The sequence below is a fragment of the Mercenaria mercenaria genome, chromosome 3, assembly GCF_021730395.1.
Source record: "Mercenaria mercenaria strain notata chromosome 3, MADL_Memer_1, whole genome shotgun sequence".
NCBI lineage: Eukaryota > Metazoa > Mollusca > Bivalvia > Venerida > Veneridae > Mercenaria > Mercenaria mercenaria.
In genome coordinates, this window is record NC_069363.1 from 50,730,727 (window position 1) to 50,746,992 (window position 16,266).

At 36.3% G+C, this 16,266-nt stretch overlaps 1 protein-coding gene across 6 annotated transcripts in view; it reads right to left on the minus strand.

Moving 5' to 3' along the window:
* LOC123524894 (stathmin-like) overlaps positions 1–16,266 on the minus strand; it is an 81,416-nt gene that overhangs the window by 21,376 nt on the left and 43,774 nt on the right. For 4 of the 6 annotated variants that reach the window (XM_053538467.1, XM_053538464.1, XM_053538465.1 and 1 more), the window contains exon 2: positions 11,740–11,839. In XM_053538467.1, the coding sequence (XP_053394442.1) occupies positions 11,740–11,749 (10 nt within the window). In that variant the 5' untranslated portion in view covers positions 11,750–11,839. Of the gene's footprint in view, positions 1–11,739; positions 11,840–12,026; positions 12,185–16,266 lie in introns of those variants that run through there. The other 2 variants (XM_053538462.1, XM_053538466.1) reach the window with 2 other exon arrangements.

Below are 16,266 nucleotides of genomic sequence, written 5' to 3' on the forward strand. Positions count from 1 at the left end.
ACCGGTTATTGCGATGTTTTTTCCGACGATACGATATTGCGATACGATTTTCGAATACCGGTTATTTTATAACATTAAGTAACACTAACGTAAACCAAGAAGATTCACAAAAAAAATCCTTTTCTTACCAGCACGATTCAACTTTGTTTTCATTTTTCTCCTTTCATTTCCGGTGCAGGTAGCAGACTGGTTTACAGCTATTTTACGGACCCAATTCCACATAATAAAACCAATAAGAAAATTTAGATGAATATAATTTCGTATTTGTCAGCGCCTCATTAGTAATTTTTCTATCAACTAGAATTTATTATTCATACAACAGCTATACCACTTTCCTCGTTTATAATCGGTGAATTGAGCAACCTGTGTTATATGATTGTATCCGTAAACCGAATGTAGTGCCGCACAATAAACTAAATAATATTTTGACGCAGTCTACTTTCGCTTTTGAATATCTGGTAATCGGCGTCATAGCATGATAGCAACATGTCGGACTTCGAGATTGTTGAAAATAAAGGCAAAATCATCAACAGTTAATATTATTTGTGTATGACAAATTGACAATACTCCCCATAATCTAGTCAAAACTTTTTATTTTTTTGTTTACTGGTATTTTTATTGATTGAGAAGGTGGAGCAAACACTCGTGTTGTTGATACTAGTCATTTTACTCATTTTTAATTGAATAAATTTGAAAAAAACAGTATGATTCATCATGTTTTTGTTCATTAATAACTGGTACAATATATCCCAGTATATTGCAATATCCACATACAATATTGCAATATATCGCAATACCAATTTTCGTGGCAATACCCACCCCTAGTGACAAGTATCTTCGAAATCCTTGAAGGGGTTCAAGAGAACAGAGCAGACATGAAATTGCTAACGGACAAACAGACAGATGGACACCGGCGTCATAACATAAAATGCCCTATTCGGGCGTATAAAAGCCAAAGGCCTTCTTTTGACAAAACCCTGGATAACTAGAGCATTTTACTCATCCCCTTGTGACCTCAAACAATATTTTGTTTTATTGTAATAGCTTATAACCAACATTATTTCTCCCATTTCACCCTCTCATTTATTAAATATTCACAAAACAAACATTCTCTTTAAATTTATTATTTCCATGTAAAACTGCAGAACCATGAACCTGAACAGTTTTCAGCTATTGATCTGTAAAACAGTTTGCCTTGCTCTGTCTCTGTCTCTCTTAAGCTATTTGCTCCTCTATTTCTTCCAACAATGTAACAATTGATACATTGCTTTTTTTACATCAATATTGATGTAACGTGTCCCAGTGGGGGCGACGTTTACTGTGACATGGTGAGTCACTCTCACTGATATGTTTTTTATCTACAGACTTGAAGGCACCAACCAGTTACCTGCATCTATGATCAATCAGTTCTACAGTATTGATTGAAAATCTAAGGAAAACATGCACTGCGGGATTCTGCAGTGTGCATTATCCAACAGTTCATTCAGTTCTGTTTGGTATACTTTTGTATAAAACCATTTCATTTTGTGGGCATGAAATTTCGTAGTTTTGACCAAAACAGCCAATTTGTAGGGATAGGAATTCTTGGATTTCAACTTCCGAAGGTAAAAAAAATTGGAAATTTTACCTGTATGTTGAGATTTAATTTCAAGGAATGTATCAAACACAAAGTGCATGAATATTAGTCCCCCACAAACAGAAATGATTTCACAATAAATCTGTTTTTTTTTTAACCTTTAGCCTGCTTAAAGGCGTACGTTAGAATTAGCTGGGGAAAATGACTTTCCCCAGGGAATTCTAGCGTACGCTTATATTTTAAGTGACATTTTCAAGGGCAGATAACTCTTTTTTAATATGGGTGACCTATCAGTTTTATTGCAAATTTTTGTTTCTTAGATGACTGTCCTTCAATATCCAAAGTTTGAGGAAATTCTATTACTGGTAAAAATTTTGCACCAAATTCTAGCATATGCCTTTATACGGCATTGCGACCAGTGCAGAACAAGGTGCAGGCTGATCATGCTCTGCACTGTTTGCTATTCAGTCAGTTATTTTTCAGTGAACACCCCTTTGAATAATAAGTGCTGCTGCCCAAATTGAATGATGGACCAGTCCATGTTAGAAATTTAGCAGGGTAAAGGTTCAACATTACCGAAATACCTATTTCAACGAAGATAGCAAATCCTATTCATGTTCATAAAACATTGGAAAACTTATCAACTTGGAATGGTAACATTTGGTCATCATGGAGATAAGCCATTATTTATAAACATCCTAGTCAGATTGAAACTAGAGCTGTTTTGAGAAAAGCACATGTCTCCCACAACTGCCTAATCATCTAAATAGCAAGTAAGTCTTTATATACTGTTTACTCACTACAATTATACCTTTGAAGAGTAAAAAGGCTGATTTTGGGTAATTCAAGGGCCATAATTCTAAAGTGCCTCGGGTGATTTGGCTAGTTAATGAACTTGGCCGAGGAGTTATGGTCAAAAACATTTTGTTGAAGTTTGGTGATGATCGGATGAGAAATGTTTGACTTACAGCGTGAATAAGAGTAAAAAGGCCGATTTTCGGTAATTCAGAGGCCATAATTCTGAAGTGGCTTAGCCCATTTCGCTAGGTATCACACTTGGGCGAGGACTTATGGTCTAACACATTTGTTGAAGTTTGGTGATGATCAGATGAGAAATGTTCCAGTTAAGAGTGCGGACAAGAGTAAAAAGGCCGATTTTCGGTAATTCAAGGGCCATAACTCCAAAGTGCATGGACCGATTTGGCTGATTATCGAACTTGGCCGAGGTCTTATGGTCAAACATATTTTGTTCAAGTTTGGTGAAGATAGGATGAGAAATGTTCAACTTAGAGTGCGGACAAGATTTGTGACAGACAGACACACACTGAATATTCAATTCGAGGAGAGGGACCTCGCAAATATAGCGAGAATAAAAGTTAAACCATCGCGAAAATGTCTGCTTTTAAAGTAAGACAGTATACCAAGATCTACAATGATGCAGGCATCAGCAAGTTAGTACATCAATTTTTTTCATTTCATTTTTTTGATGATACAGCAATTTTTGCGAACGCAGAAACTTAGTAAACAACTTTTTCCTATGTGTCTCATAGCCTGTAGTTTTTTTCTCGAAAGTGCCTGGGAAGGTTACAAAATGGTTATCCATATTGACTTAACTTTCAAGGCTGTTACTTTTGTAAATGCCAAATATTAATGCTGTGCAATCTAATCAATCAAATGTAGCCAATAATATGGAAATACCACACAGTATATATCAATTAAGGAACAATTAGACTGATGATATGCTGGACAGTGTGTCATTCCAGGAACAAAACCAACAGATAAGAGATAGTTAGGAAGCTGGTGAATAAAGGCACTGGTACTTAAAATCAATACTGTCATGATTATATAATGTGCTAAAATGGAGAAATATTCAGAAATAAATGACAAGGAAGATATATTTCCAATTTCAATTATTTACTTGAATTTCATTTTTCTGAAATTATATATATGCACTTAGCACCAAGTACTGCTACAATGGTACAAAAGTGATCTGCAAAACGGACATGGAGCATGTGTGTAGTTCAACTGAGGAGGCTTGATTTGACATTAAAAATAACTTAAAAATTTTGTTCAGTTTGAACCTCCTAGAGAATGCTTGCTAAATACTTCAGGGATCGGAGACTAGCTGACTTTTTGGAACAGATATCTGTACTTTCAAACATGAAGTTTCCTGTTATTTTCATGCAAAATGCGGAAAAAATGTTCACCTAGAAAACACATTATGTACACCTGTCACAATTAAACCTATCAATACACTTAAAATTCTTTCCTCATAAACACCAAGTCATGGGTGGAAGTTGGTAAAATGGAAAAACCAGGACCACATGCATAGCCCTGGTAGGTCTTGGGGGCAAATTCAACCCCTCAACTACAAAGTTATTTATGTTTTTTGTCAATAGAAAGCCCTTTTACTGATTTTTCTCCATGAATTTGAAGCTTAACATGTTTCCCAAAGATCTGGTTTCTTCAACCATTTGCCACATTCATTTCCAACAGAAATCCCCGTTCCTTTAACCATTCCAATCTTAATTTATTTTTATCATATGTTTCTAACTCCAGAGTGATCCTTTTTGGACAGCAATGCTCGACTATTCAAAAGCCTTTTCAACTAAATGTATATATACGTCAAAAAGGGGCATAATTTGGAAAATATACATAGTAAACATGAGTTATGGAAACTATGCACTGCATGTAAGATCATCAGAGTGAACAAGTGTGTGAAGTTTCAATCCATTCCCATTAGTTCAATCCATTCCCATTACTGGGAACTGAGATACATATATACATAAAGGCAATCTAATTTTGGAGAAAACATGCCTGTAAGGATGAAATGCCTTGATTAGACAAACATCCAACTTGTGTTTCATGAATACCTTTTGAAGGGTTTCAAACTGGAAACAAAATCCAAGGTTCTAAGGTTTGTCTCTCAGTTGAGACCTTCACCTTTGACAAGCACAGTAAGACCACTGGTTCTACATGTGATCTTGAGTTCAGGGGTTTAGAACATATGGAGCAGACAGAAATCCGACATTTATTCTTCATAAAAATTTGTGATATTCACCTTGAGGTAGTGCAATCAAAACACTGGTTTTACTCATAAATTAGATAAGGCTACCTTTCAATGTTATATGAATATTCTGCAAAGTGTTTAGAAACTATGGATCAAAAATTTAAAAGCCAAAATATAATTTAATCTTCACTTCTGACCTTTGCCTGGCACAACTGAGACAATCATGGGTTTTGAACATCATCTTGGTGTATGAAACATTCAACCCAATATAGCATACCGTATAACCCCGTTTAAACGCCCCCGGGGGCGATGCATTTTACGAAAAATTTGATCCAAACAATGTCAGTAACTCATAAACGCCCCCCTATTCATCCCAATTCATGCACTGACATATTAACCCGATACGTCATCGTACTGGGAATCTGTGTAAAGTCGCGCGCGGAGTGACGTGATCCGAGTTAAATTCGATCAATACTGTAGCGTTTATGGCCCAGATGTTTATGTGGATTTACCTGCACGTAGCATATTCAGTACTTACACACAGTAGATTTATTTGTGCCATGCCTGTTGACGTGTTTAAAAGTTTGTGTTAATGAAGTGTGGGTTTTTTTTGAAATTCATTTGTACTGTTATGGAATTGTTGTCTGGATATTATTGTGTTGGATCTAGGACCAATTTTTGAAGGTAAGATTTTTTTATTTTCCCCAAAAAACATGGGGGGCGGGGGTTAATACGGGGTTATACGGTAGTTTTAAGAAGATGATACTGGTATATATGGCAGTGCGGGAATCCAAAACTGAAACATCACAATGAAATGGAATGAAGTCTTGATATAAATTTTCTGCTATGATTAGTCGATTAAGTACTATTTCTATTGGAATTGGCAGACAAAATTCTTGACATTGTCTGGGCACATTATAAGGTTAAAATTATTAAGTTTGTGACAAAACACGAAAAGCTGATTCAGCAGAAATATTGGAAGATACATAAGCTGGGCACATTACGAATGAAACACAGCTCTCTGACAAAAATTTGCTTTGTTAATGAATTCAATACATGTACTACCTCTTCTAACTTGAGCTGACAGTATTCAGTTGCAATATTCAAATGCATTCCAACTTTCAGTGTGGGTTGATAAAAGATAAAAGAGGGTCATGATGACCCTGGATCGCTCACCTGAGTAATATGAGCTACATGTTTCAAATGTCAAACTGATGCAAAAATATTAAGAAAGCCAATGAAGACTGTTTTACGATCGGTGTGCAAAAGTGTGTATGTCATCCGAATTTCAAGGCTGTATCTTAAAAAACAAAAAAGTAGGTCAGCGGGTCAAGGTCATAGTCAAGTGACATCATATTACTAAATGGTCATCAGGTAATTATAATTAAACAATCTTGGAAATAGGATCAGCTTATTTTTTAAGTATTTTTTCCTATATAACTCATATAATAATTAAGTGACTCTGGGGCAGGGCCTCTTTTAACTCCAGGAGCATAATTTGAACAATTTTGGTAGAGAACTACTAGGCAATGCATCATACCAAATATCAAAAGCCTAGGTTGTGTGGTTTCAGACAAGAAGATTTTTAAAGTTTTTTCCTATATAAGTCTATATAAAACATGGAATCCCCTTTGCAGGGCCTCTTTTCACCCCAGGGGTAAAATTTTAACAATTTTGGTTGAGGATCATAAGACAATGCAGTGCACTCGTTTGGCCATTTTTGGAGCCGAATATGGGTACCATTCCCCTCCTAATAATATGTTTTTTTCCCCTTTCTCAAAAGAAAATTCCCCTGATGATAGGTTGTTTGACACAAATAGATATGAACCCTTTCTTTTAATATTATATAGTGCCTCTAAGGAAGATTACTGTTGCAATATAGTCACATCAGTTAGGAATGACTGAAAACAGTATTAATAAGTGTGAAAAGTAGTTACATATACATAGCTTAAACTTTCCCTTTTCGTCTTAAAATGTCGAAAAATTCCCCTTCCTGAGGGTATGGGTATCTGTCCCCAAAAGTTGTCTAGTGCCCTGCAATGTTACAAACAAAATATCAAAGGCTTACGTCTTGTGGTTTCAGACGAGATTTTTAAACTTTTTTTCCTATGTAAGTCTATGTAAAACTTGGGACCCCCGGGGTGGGGGCCATATTTGACCCTAGGGGGATAATTTGAACAATCTTAGTAGAGGACCACTACATGATGCTACATACCAAATATCAAAGCCCTAGGCCGTGTGATTTTGTACAAGAAGATTTTCAAAGTTTTCCCTATATAAGTCTATATAAACAATGTGACCCCCTGGGCGGGGCCATATTTAACCCTTCAGGGATAATTTGAACAACCTTGGCAGAGAACCACTAGATGATGCTACACCAGATATCAAAGCCATAGGCCCTGTGGTTTTGGTCAAGAAGATTTTTGAAGTTTTTCCTTTCGGTTGCCATGGCAACCAGAGTTCTGCATGGAATTCAATTCTTTGAAAAATTTTGAAAGAAGGCCACCCAAGGATCATTCCTGTGAAGTTTAGTGAAATTCTGCTCAGTGGTTTTCAAGAAGATTTTTTTAGAAAATGTTGACGGACACACGACACACGATGGACATTGACCGGTCACAAAAGCTCACCATGAGCCTTTGGCTCAGGTGAGCTAAAAATGAGAAGCTTACCTGAATGCAATGGCCAAATAGAGCATGGGTAGTTCAGTATCCTTCCTTTTATTCTCCCAATATTGAAGCTTGATGCTTAACATTAAAATTTTAACATTTGGTATACATCCCCTTCCTAACATTGTATAGTAAATTCCTAAATGACTTTACAGATTTCCAGGTAAGGCTTTAGGTTAAAGGCAAGGGCAGCAAAGTCTTCAGGAGAGCTATTTTCTACTTGACTGTATGATTATTTATTTAAGTCAAATATGGTGAAATTCTACTAGTACGTATGGGCTCTTGGAAAAGTTGGACAAGTCAGACTGTAACTAATTTCACTACCACTGAAAGTGTAATTTACAAGCTAGAGCGAATTTCAACCAGCCCAGTTAAAATCCTCAGACTGAGTATTCAGAAATTCAACAAGTGTTAAAATAATTCTCAAACTGTCATATCCAGATCAATGCCATTACGGTTTTCAGCAATAAGCGAGTCTTGACAAAAGTAACAATGCACTGAAAAATGAAGCCAGAGTTGAAGTTTGCACCATGCTGGTAAAAATGCATCATTTTTGCTTCTTCAGATTTCTTTTTACATTTGGCTTCACTGTAATTGGCAGACAAAATTTTTAACATTGTCTGGGCACATTTTTTACATATACATGTTTGTTAGCCCAAATCTGTTGTCTTGCCCTATTAAAACTGGAATCTAAATTGCTTAGGTAGGATCACCTTACTATAATGTTCCGAGAATCAGTGTTTTGCAGGGCGGAAAATTTCAGAATAAATCAAAATAATTAAATCAAATGTTTACTTTGTTAGCTTGGGACATGCATGATGAATCAAAGACAATATTTTTATTGAAACACCACTCTGTGGAGCATACCGGTAATATGCCTTAATGCAATGTGCCGCAAGTTTGAAAATGATATTATACTTCAAAACAATGTGTGGGTAAACTAAAAACAGATGGATGATCAGCACTGACATATAATATGTCCATCTGATCACTTCGCTCAGTGACTATTACCTTTGACTAAGCAACCTCCAACTTAAGAGGGGCCCAAAGTGAATGTTCTTTTTTTTTAAAACTAATTGTCCAGGGGTCACACTGGGAATTTTTTTCTCTGAGCCACTGCTTTTTCCGAAGATAAAATTATGAGGCCAACAACGGCAAAGCACATAGCTAGCATTGACGTTCTTGTAGGACTACATTATATGTACCAAAGTACTCATACTACTCAAGAAATTAATGTAGTTATTTCATATTTCTTAGTAACCCTACAAATTAATAAACTACAATTAAAAAATCAATTTTTCTTTCTCAAATTATCATTTTTATAAACATCTGCCATTTACATGTAATAAAAAAAATTCTGAAAATCACATTTAAAATAAAGATGTCAAAAAAAAAAAAAAAAGAATGTTTAAAGAAACAAGAGCTGTCTCCGTAGGATGACACATGCCCCCGATGGCACTTTGAATGAATAGTTATGGCCGATGTTAGAGTTTAGGACCTTTGACCTATGGAGCTGGGTCTTGCGCGCGACACATTGTCTTACTGTGTCACACATTCATGTATAGTTATTTTAAAATCCATGCATGAATGACAAAGATATGGACCGGACATGCCCATCAATGCACTATCATGAAAAATGATCTTTAACGTCTAAGTGTGACCTTGACCTTTTAGCTACGAACCTGGGTCTTGCGTGTGACACGTCGTCTTATTGTGGTACACATTCATGCCAAGTTATTTGAAAATCCATCCGTCGATGACAAAGATATGGACCGGACACGCCCATCAATGCACTATCCTTTAACATCTAAGTGTGACCTTGACCTTTGAGCTACGAACCTGAGTCTTGCGCAGGACACGTCGTCTTACTGTGGTACACATTAATGCCAAGTTATTTGAAAATCCATACATCGATGACAAAGAAATGGACCGGACACGCCCATCAATGCACTATCCTTTAACGTCTAAGTGTGACCTTGACCTTTGAGCAACGGACCTGGGTCTTGCGCACTGCACGTCGTCTTACTGTGGTACACATTCATGCCAAGTTATTTGAAAATCCATCCATCGATGACAAAGATATGGACCGGACACGCCCATCAATGCACTATCCTTTAACGTCTAAGTGTGACCTTGACCTTTGAGCTACAGACCTGGGTCTTGCACACTGCACGTCGTCTTACTGTGGTACACATTCATGCCAAGTTATTTGAAAATCCATCCATCGATGACAAAGATATGGACCGGACACGCCCATCAATGCACTATCCTTTAACGTCTAAGTGTGACCTTGACCTTTGAGCTATGGACCTGGGTCTTGTGCACTGCACGTCGTCTTACTGTGGTACACATTTATGCCAAGTTATTTGAAAATCCATCCATCGATGACAAAGAAAGATATGGACCGGACACGAAAATTGTGGACAGACCGACAGACAGACAGACGGTTCAAAAACTATATGCCTCCCTTCGGGGGCATAAAAACAGTCTTTTTTTGCACATTGCCTATAAGTGGGTAGGGTTCAATGCCTTCTCATGTTTTATTCTCGAAAAATACTTCAAAAAAAGAGCTCCTTTTGCAACAGTTGTCATATTTTTCTTAAATGTAGACTTTTTATTGGCTTTTTATTAAGATTGCACTAAAAAATCTCGTCAGAAATGACAGAAATATCCGAAAATCACGGTCGCGAAAACGGGTGACAAATTCGGAAAACGTAAGTTAGAATTAAATATTTGTTAAAATACCTATGTTTTATTGCTTTTCTATCATCATAGCTATTCAATACTTACAATTTCTGCATGTCTAAAGCATTTTTATATGTTTTTGCCCAAACTAACCCTCGGCAATCATAGAAAATTTGTCTAACGGCTGACTGCCCATAAAAACTGCCTGATCAAATAAAAAATTTGGAAACTGACTCCCTCCCTTTCAATAACGGATGTTGTGTCTACACAGATTATCGATTTTTCACACCTTTTTGTAGTTTTGCAGACAGACATAGCTTCGGGCCATTTTCGCCAATTAGAAAATTTCGGAGCCACATTTAATTTTTTGTCGCAAATGGCTCAAGTGGCGATCGACAGCGTGACCCCTGTTGTCAATATAATCTTGAACTTCAACACACCTGAAATGGTTTTTGTTTGTTTGTTTTTGTTACCATTTTTCAACAGTATATCAGTCATGTAACGGCGGGCAGTTAACCTAACCAGTTTGTTTGTTTTGGGTTTAACGCCGTTTTTCAACAGTATTTCAGTTATATAACAGCGGGCAGTTAACCTAACCAGTGTTCCTGGATTCTGTACCAGTACAAACCTGTTCTCCGCAAGTAACTGCCAACTTCCCCACATGAATCAGAGGTGGAGGACTAATGATTTCAGACACAATGTCATTTATCAACATACGCCCCGCCCTAGGATCGAACTCACAACCCCGCGATCCGTAGACCGACGCTCTTTCCTACTGAGCTAAGCGGGCGGGCTTAACCTAACCAGTGTTCCTGGATTCTGTACCAGTACAAACCTGTTCTCCGCAAGTAACTGCCAACTTCCCCACATGAAACAGAGGTGGAGGACTAATGATTTCAGACACAATGTTGTTTATCAAATAGTCACAGAGAACATACGCCCTGCCCGAGGATCGAACTCACGACCCCGCAATCCGTAGACAAACGCTCTACCTACTGAGCTAAGCAGGCGGGTTTGAAATGGTTTTTGTACTACAAGTCAGTGAGACCCTGACCTTTGAGCATAAATGCCTTCAAAATGCCCTGCCCATAAGTAAAGTGCATATCAAGTTCGAGGTTAATAGGTCAATGCAGTCTCGAAGTTAATGAATGGAAACAAAATTGCTAACAGATAGAGATGATCTGCGCCATCAAACTACAAGTACTGTAAAATCATTAATATTTACAGTGGACTAAATTTCATAGATTTTGCCGTTGTGTCAGTCCACGAAAGTTAATCCAAATGAACAAAAATTATATTTCCCATTGATGTAATCTTCAAACATAATAATACATAAAAAAATGTATATCCCTATATAAGTGCCACTTGGAACAAAACTACAAATTTCGTGCCTACGAAATTAAATCATGTCAAAGTATGTCCATTTGGGTGTGTAAAAATGCTGTCATGTAACATAAACTGGTAACTATCATTCTGCACGACCTAAGATAAACAGAAGTACTGTAGTTAACATTTCATGAGAATTTTTAGGTATTATTCAGACATCCCATACCACTTCTCAAATATGGCAAAAGCCTTAGTTGGGGAATAAAAAGAATTAGTCAAGAAACACAGAAAACCAGTCTTAAGTTCTTAACTAAACTATACTCTGTGTAAAATAATCCAGAAATATATAGTTGTATAATATACAGAATATCATTTTAACATGTTGTCCAAAAAAAAAACATATTTTCGATTAGATTCTCTTCATCATTTTTTTTTTGAAAGATGAATATATCAAATATCTAAGCACAATAATTTACCTTGTGACATTTTGTTTGAATTATCCGATTTTTCTTTGCAGGCACAGAACAAAATCCCAAACTACAGTTCACTCTGGTATTACTTCACCACTCCTGCTCTCTGAAACGAGAAAACAATCACTTCTGCACAATAATTTCAAGCTATCCACTATGACATTTAATTACCCTTTACAGTCAGTTCCATATTTATGCAGTTCCAATTCATGCAAAAATATACTGGGACTCTTTCTAGAATTTAACAGTAAATGAATTACAAATTGGTCATCATCGGTTGGCACATCACTTACCACAAAAACAAATCCATCAATGAAGAAAACTTTTTTTACAAAACACTGCTTTTTGTTCAGTTTTCTTATCAGTTAGTAATAACAGCACAAAACAAATAAAAGTTATTTGATCTACTAGACCAAAGTAATATTCTTAGCTGTTCTAACAATAAGCTTCACAACTGTACAAGAAAACGGGCAGGCTCAATGATGATTCACGCAGGCTGTCTACTAGCAGATGAGACCAAAGTATTGGAAACTTGTAGCTGATTTTTCTGCTGCATGCAGCCCTATTCTACAGCATACATGCATTGCAGTGCAATGCCTCCTCAAATCATTTAGTTTCATGGCAAACATGAGGTCAAAATGGACTCATTTTGCCTTTCGTTAAAATTTTTTGCAGAACAGGCACAGAACTAACAAAGAGCTGTACAAAGGACAGCACACTCGACTATATCTGAATAAAACATATTTTCAATATATTACCGTATTTTACCTAAGTCTTGGGACACCCTAAATCTTGGGACACCCCTAAAATGTGGAAAAATAATTATTTTTCTTGACCCTAAGTTTTTGGACATGTATTTTCTCAGCATATTTTTCGTTCCTTAGTGTTGGGACTAAGGTTGTGTACTGATTCAAGGTGTAACCCAAATACCGTTATTATACATTGTATAGTGTTCAGTGTTCGCGTTTTCTGAAAATTTCACTGAGTCCCTGGGACTCAGTACTCCCAAAAATGTTGAGTCCTAGCCAAATATGGTTGAGTCCCAGGTTTTGCGGCTACAATACTGACAAATGTTCAATTTTTACAATAAATAACACCTCTTCTTTAACTTCATAAATGCATTCTAGTTCTGATAAGAGGTATAAAAATATTAGAGAAACCCAGTTTCTGCAGCAGTTGTCAGAAATTTGTGTAAATTTCAGTAAAGTTATTTTCGTCACAGACAGTGTCAGTGATATGTTTCTAAGTTCGGAGTAAAATGATTCAAATTACACGCATTTAAGGAAATTACTCAAGAAAATTTTTTTTTGAAAAGTCAAAGGAGAATGTACAAGTTAATGTAATATAGAGCGCTCTAAATCCCTTCTGTTAGTTTATCAAATCAAAGGTGCATTATAATTGCTTTTGAACTTCTCTTTATCGGGAGACAGAGGCGAAATTATGCCATGTGTATTCGAGTAAAGTGTCAACAGGCTGTACCACAATAGGCTGTTAGTGGATGAATAACAAAAATTGGGCGACTTGAATTTCACTCATGTCGACCCCTAGCTAAAGCCCTGCTTTGAGAAATAAAACCAGTGTTCGCGTTCGCCGGAGACTCCATCTTACTTTCGATTTGCAATGCAAGAAGTACCTGGACTGTTTCCATATAATTTACATCGATAACTTCGATAAGTAGAGATTTTGATCAATACGCTAAACCAGTCTGAATACGTCACTGAATGACTACAGGATTCCGACATCGTGATTAGTATTTGTTGTCTTTAAATTAAAACATTCAGTTCCGTTTTTAATTTGCGTCCCATGTACGCAATGGTCTTGAAAAATTTGCGTACCAACCAAATTCGTTGCGTATTTAGATATTTTTACGCTGTAAACGCGAACACTGGTGTTGTATCGATCAAAATACCAAATAATTATAAGAACCAAAGACTATTTTTTTTAACATTTTCGTGTCATGTTTTTACTAGTAAAGTGTTTTTTTACCATATCAGTGAAGTGTTGTATTGTTTTTTTGTTTTTTTTTGCTGCAGCCAAGATGTCCATTTTCCGTTATTTATTTTTATTTACCACTGACTGGAATTTACCCGCGAATCGTACAGATATCAAAACGCCATGCCGGTAATTTTCCATTCCACGAGCACGTGCGACCTATCGTAATGTCTAACTTACAACGCCGTTACTTTTGTTCATCGACACGTATATAAAAAAACGCGCGTCACGCATACATTTTTTGATTTTATCGCTTCAGATTTTCAACACCGATTGAGAAGTAATATAGTTTGAATTCTGTAACGATTTTAAAAAGGTATCGACAGAAATGTTGGCAAAATTCTATAAAAACGGTTGAATTTTCATAAAATTACTTGCACAATTTCAAACAGCGCGATCCTAAATACTAATTTCTTTCTAAAAGTAAATAAATGATACAAACTATGGGCATAAAATGCAGACTTTTGACCAGAAAGTACAAAAAACAGAACAGAAAAATCTTAAGTAATGAAAAGGCGGCAGCAATTTAAAAATATGAAGTAAAACGATTTTTGGCAAACAGATTTCTGTTACGTGACCTCATGAACGTAAATAGAAAATGCGGTTATAAAACAAAAACAATAATATTTTTAAGAAGTTATGAATGAATCTTTGTACATGTACATGTATTTTTTGACACGACACTTTATATAAGATATTCTTCTCAAACCATTTTGTAATTTCCTCGAGGGCAAATAGGTCACAGAGGTAAGATATCCACTATTATAGTTTGACACGTTTACCTGTCAGTTTATATGGGATATTGTACATTCACTTTAACAAATTAAAAAGAAGTTTTTTTTTACTGATTGTAACAACACTAGATCTACCTCTCACCACTTAAGAAATGAGGCGGTACGATCAAACAGTGATGTGCAACATGGCGCGAAAACATGACGTAATGCCATGAAAATCTCAGGGAAACTATACCGCTTTGATCTCCACTTCTAATGTCATGATACCGACACACTTCTTTTAGCTCTTTGAGGGGGTGTTAATTAATGATGAAAATAAGGCCAATTACTTTGTTTATCAACAGAATAATTACCATTAATCGGTTAAGTTTTTTTTTTTCGCTTTCAACACGGGTGGGTGGGGGATGTTACCCGATGATGATTATTGTGTCCATATTTTTGGGACACTTTTCAAAATAATTATTTTTTTGGGAAATAAGTCTTGGGACAGTGAAAAATATAATTATTTTATGCTGTCCCAAGACTTAGGTAAAATACGGTATCCGGGGTACATTTGTGTAAAAATGTGCTAAAAATTCTGCTTGTGGCAGGAGGTACGATAGATATTGAGAGCCGTTTGGAGGCAGTAGGTGTGTACCGTGTAATGGATTCTATGAAGAAACAATATAAGTAAGTCTAAGAAATCAAAACAAGAAACGCGGCAATGCCACAAAACCAGGTTTTCAACACTTTTCATAAGAATAAAAAAGTATACTGAATCACAGTGCACCACTTTAAAGCACAACCCTAACCCTAAACCCTAACCCTATTTTTAGTAACAATGACCTTGACCCCAGAAACCCCAAAATCAATCCCAAGCTACAAATTTATATAAGTTTTCTATACACCAAGTTTCATCATGATAGCTCATTCCTAAGTTATTGACCGGAAACCCTTTTTCTATTTTAAGTTTCAGTGACCTTGACCTTGACCCCAGAAACCCCAAAATCAATCCCAGCCTTTGTCTTTATATAAGCTACATACATACCAAGTTTTATTCAAATATCTTTACCGAAACAAAAGTTATTGACCGGAAACACCAGTTTGATGCCGCCGCCCGCGCGACCAACGACATACCCCAATCTAATAACTAGAAGGTTGATGCCCAGAGGGCACCAATGTCGAGCCTGTTATTTATTGACACACAGCCTAAATAACTCATTAAGTCATTTCGGCCAATTAAAAAAAAAGCTCCATAAAAGATGGGACATGACCTTTGACCCATTAGCGTTACCATGCTCTGAGATAGGGACAGGTCTGTGTCATGTTGCAATACATGAATCAGGTAGGAAAACAAGAGCTGTCCGTAAGACAGCGGGCTCCACTATTCAGCTATTTGACAGTAAAATGAATTTATGTCTCAATAAGAGACCTCTTCTTTAAATTATAAGGAAGATACACCAAGATATAACAGGGGTTCCACTAGACCTGAAAACCCAAGAGTCCCAGGACCCTTGGGCCCAAATTTTGAAGGGTCCTTTTCCAAAATACAGGAGTCCTGTCCCAACACGTCCATATAATTGACTGTATTTTTTTTAGTAATACGTAGATCTTTACCTAAGAAAACAATAAACCTAAGATCATGTTACAGCATAATAAAAATGTCAGTTTCAGGTCATATATTGTAAACTAATATTTATCAAAATTCATGTTATTTTGATTAGGTTTTTCTTCTATGTTTCATTTAATTTTTAATAACAGAACAGTGCTATAACACTATATAAAAATGTATCCAAAATGTACTATCCGGATACTGGTACACTTTCGG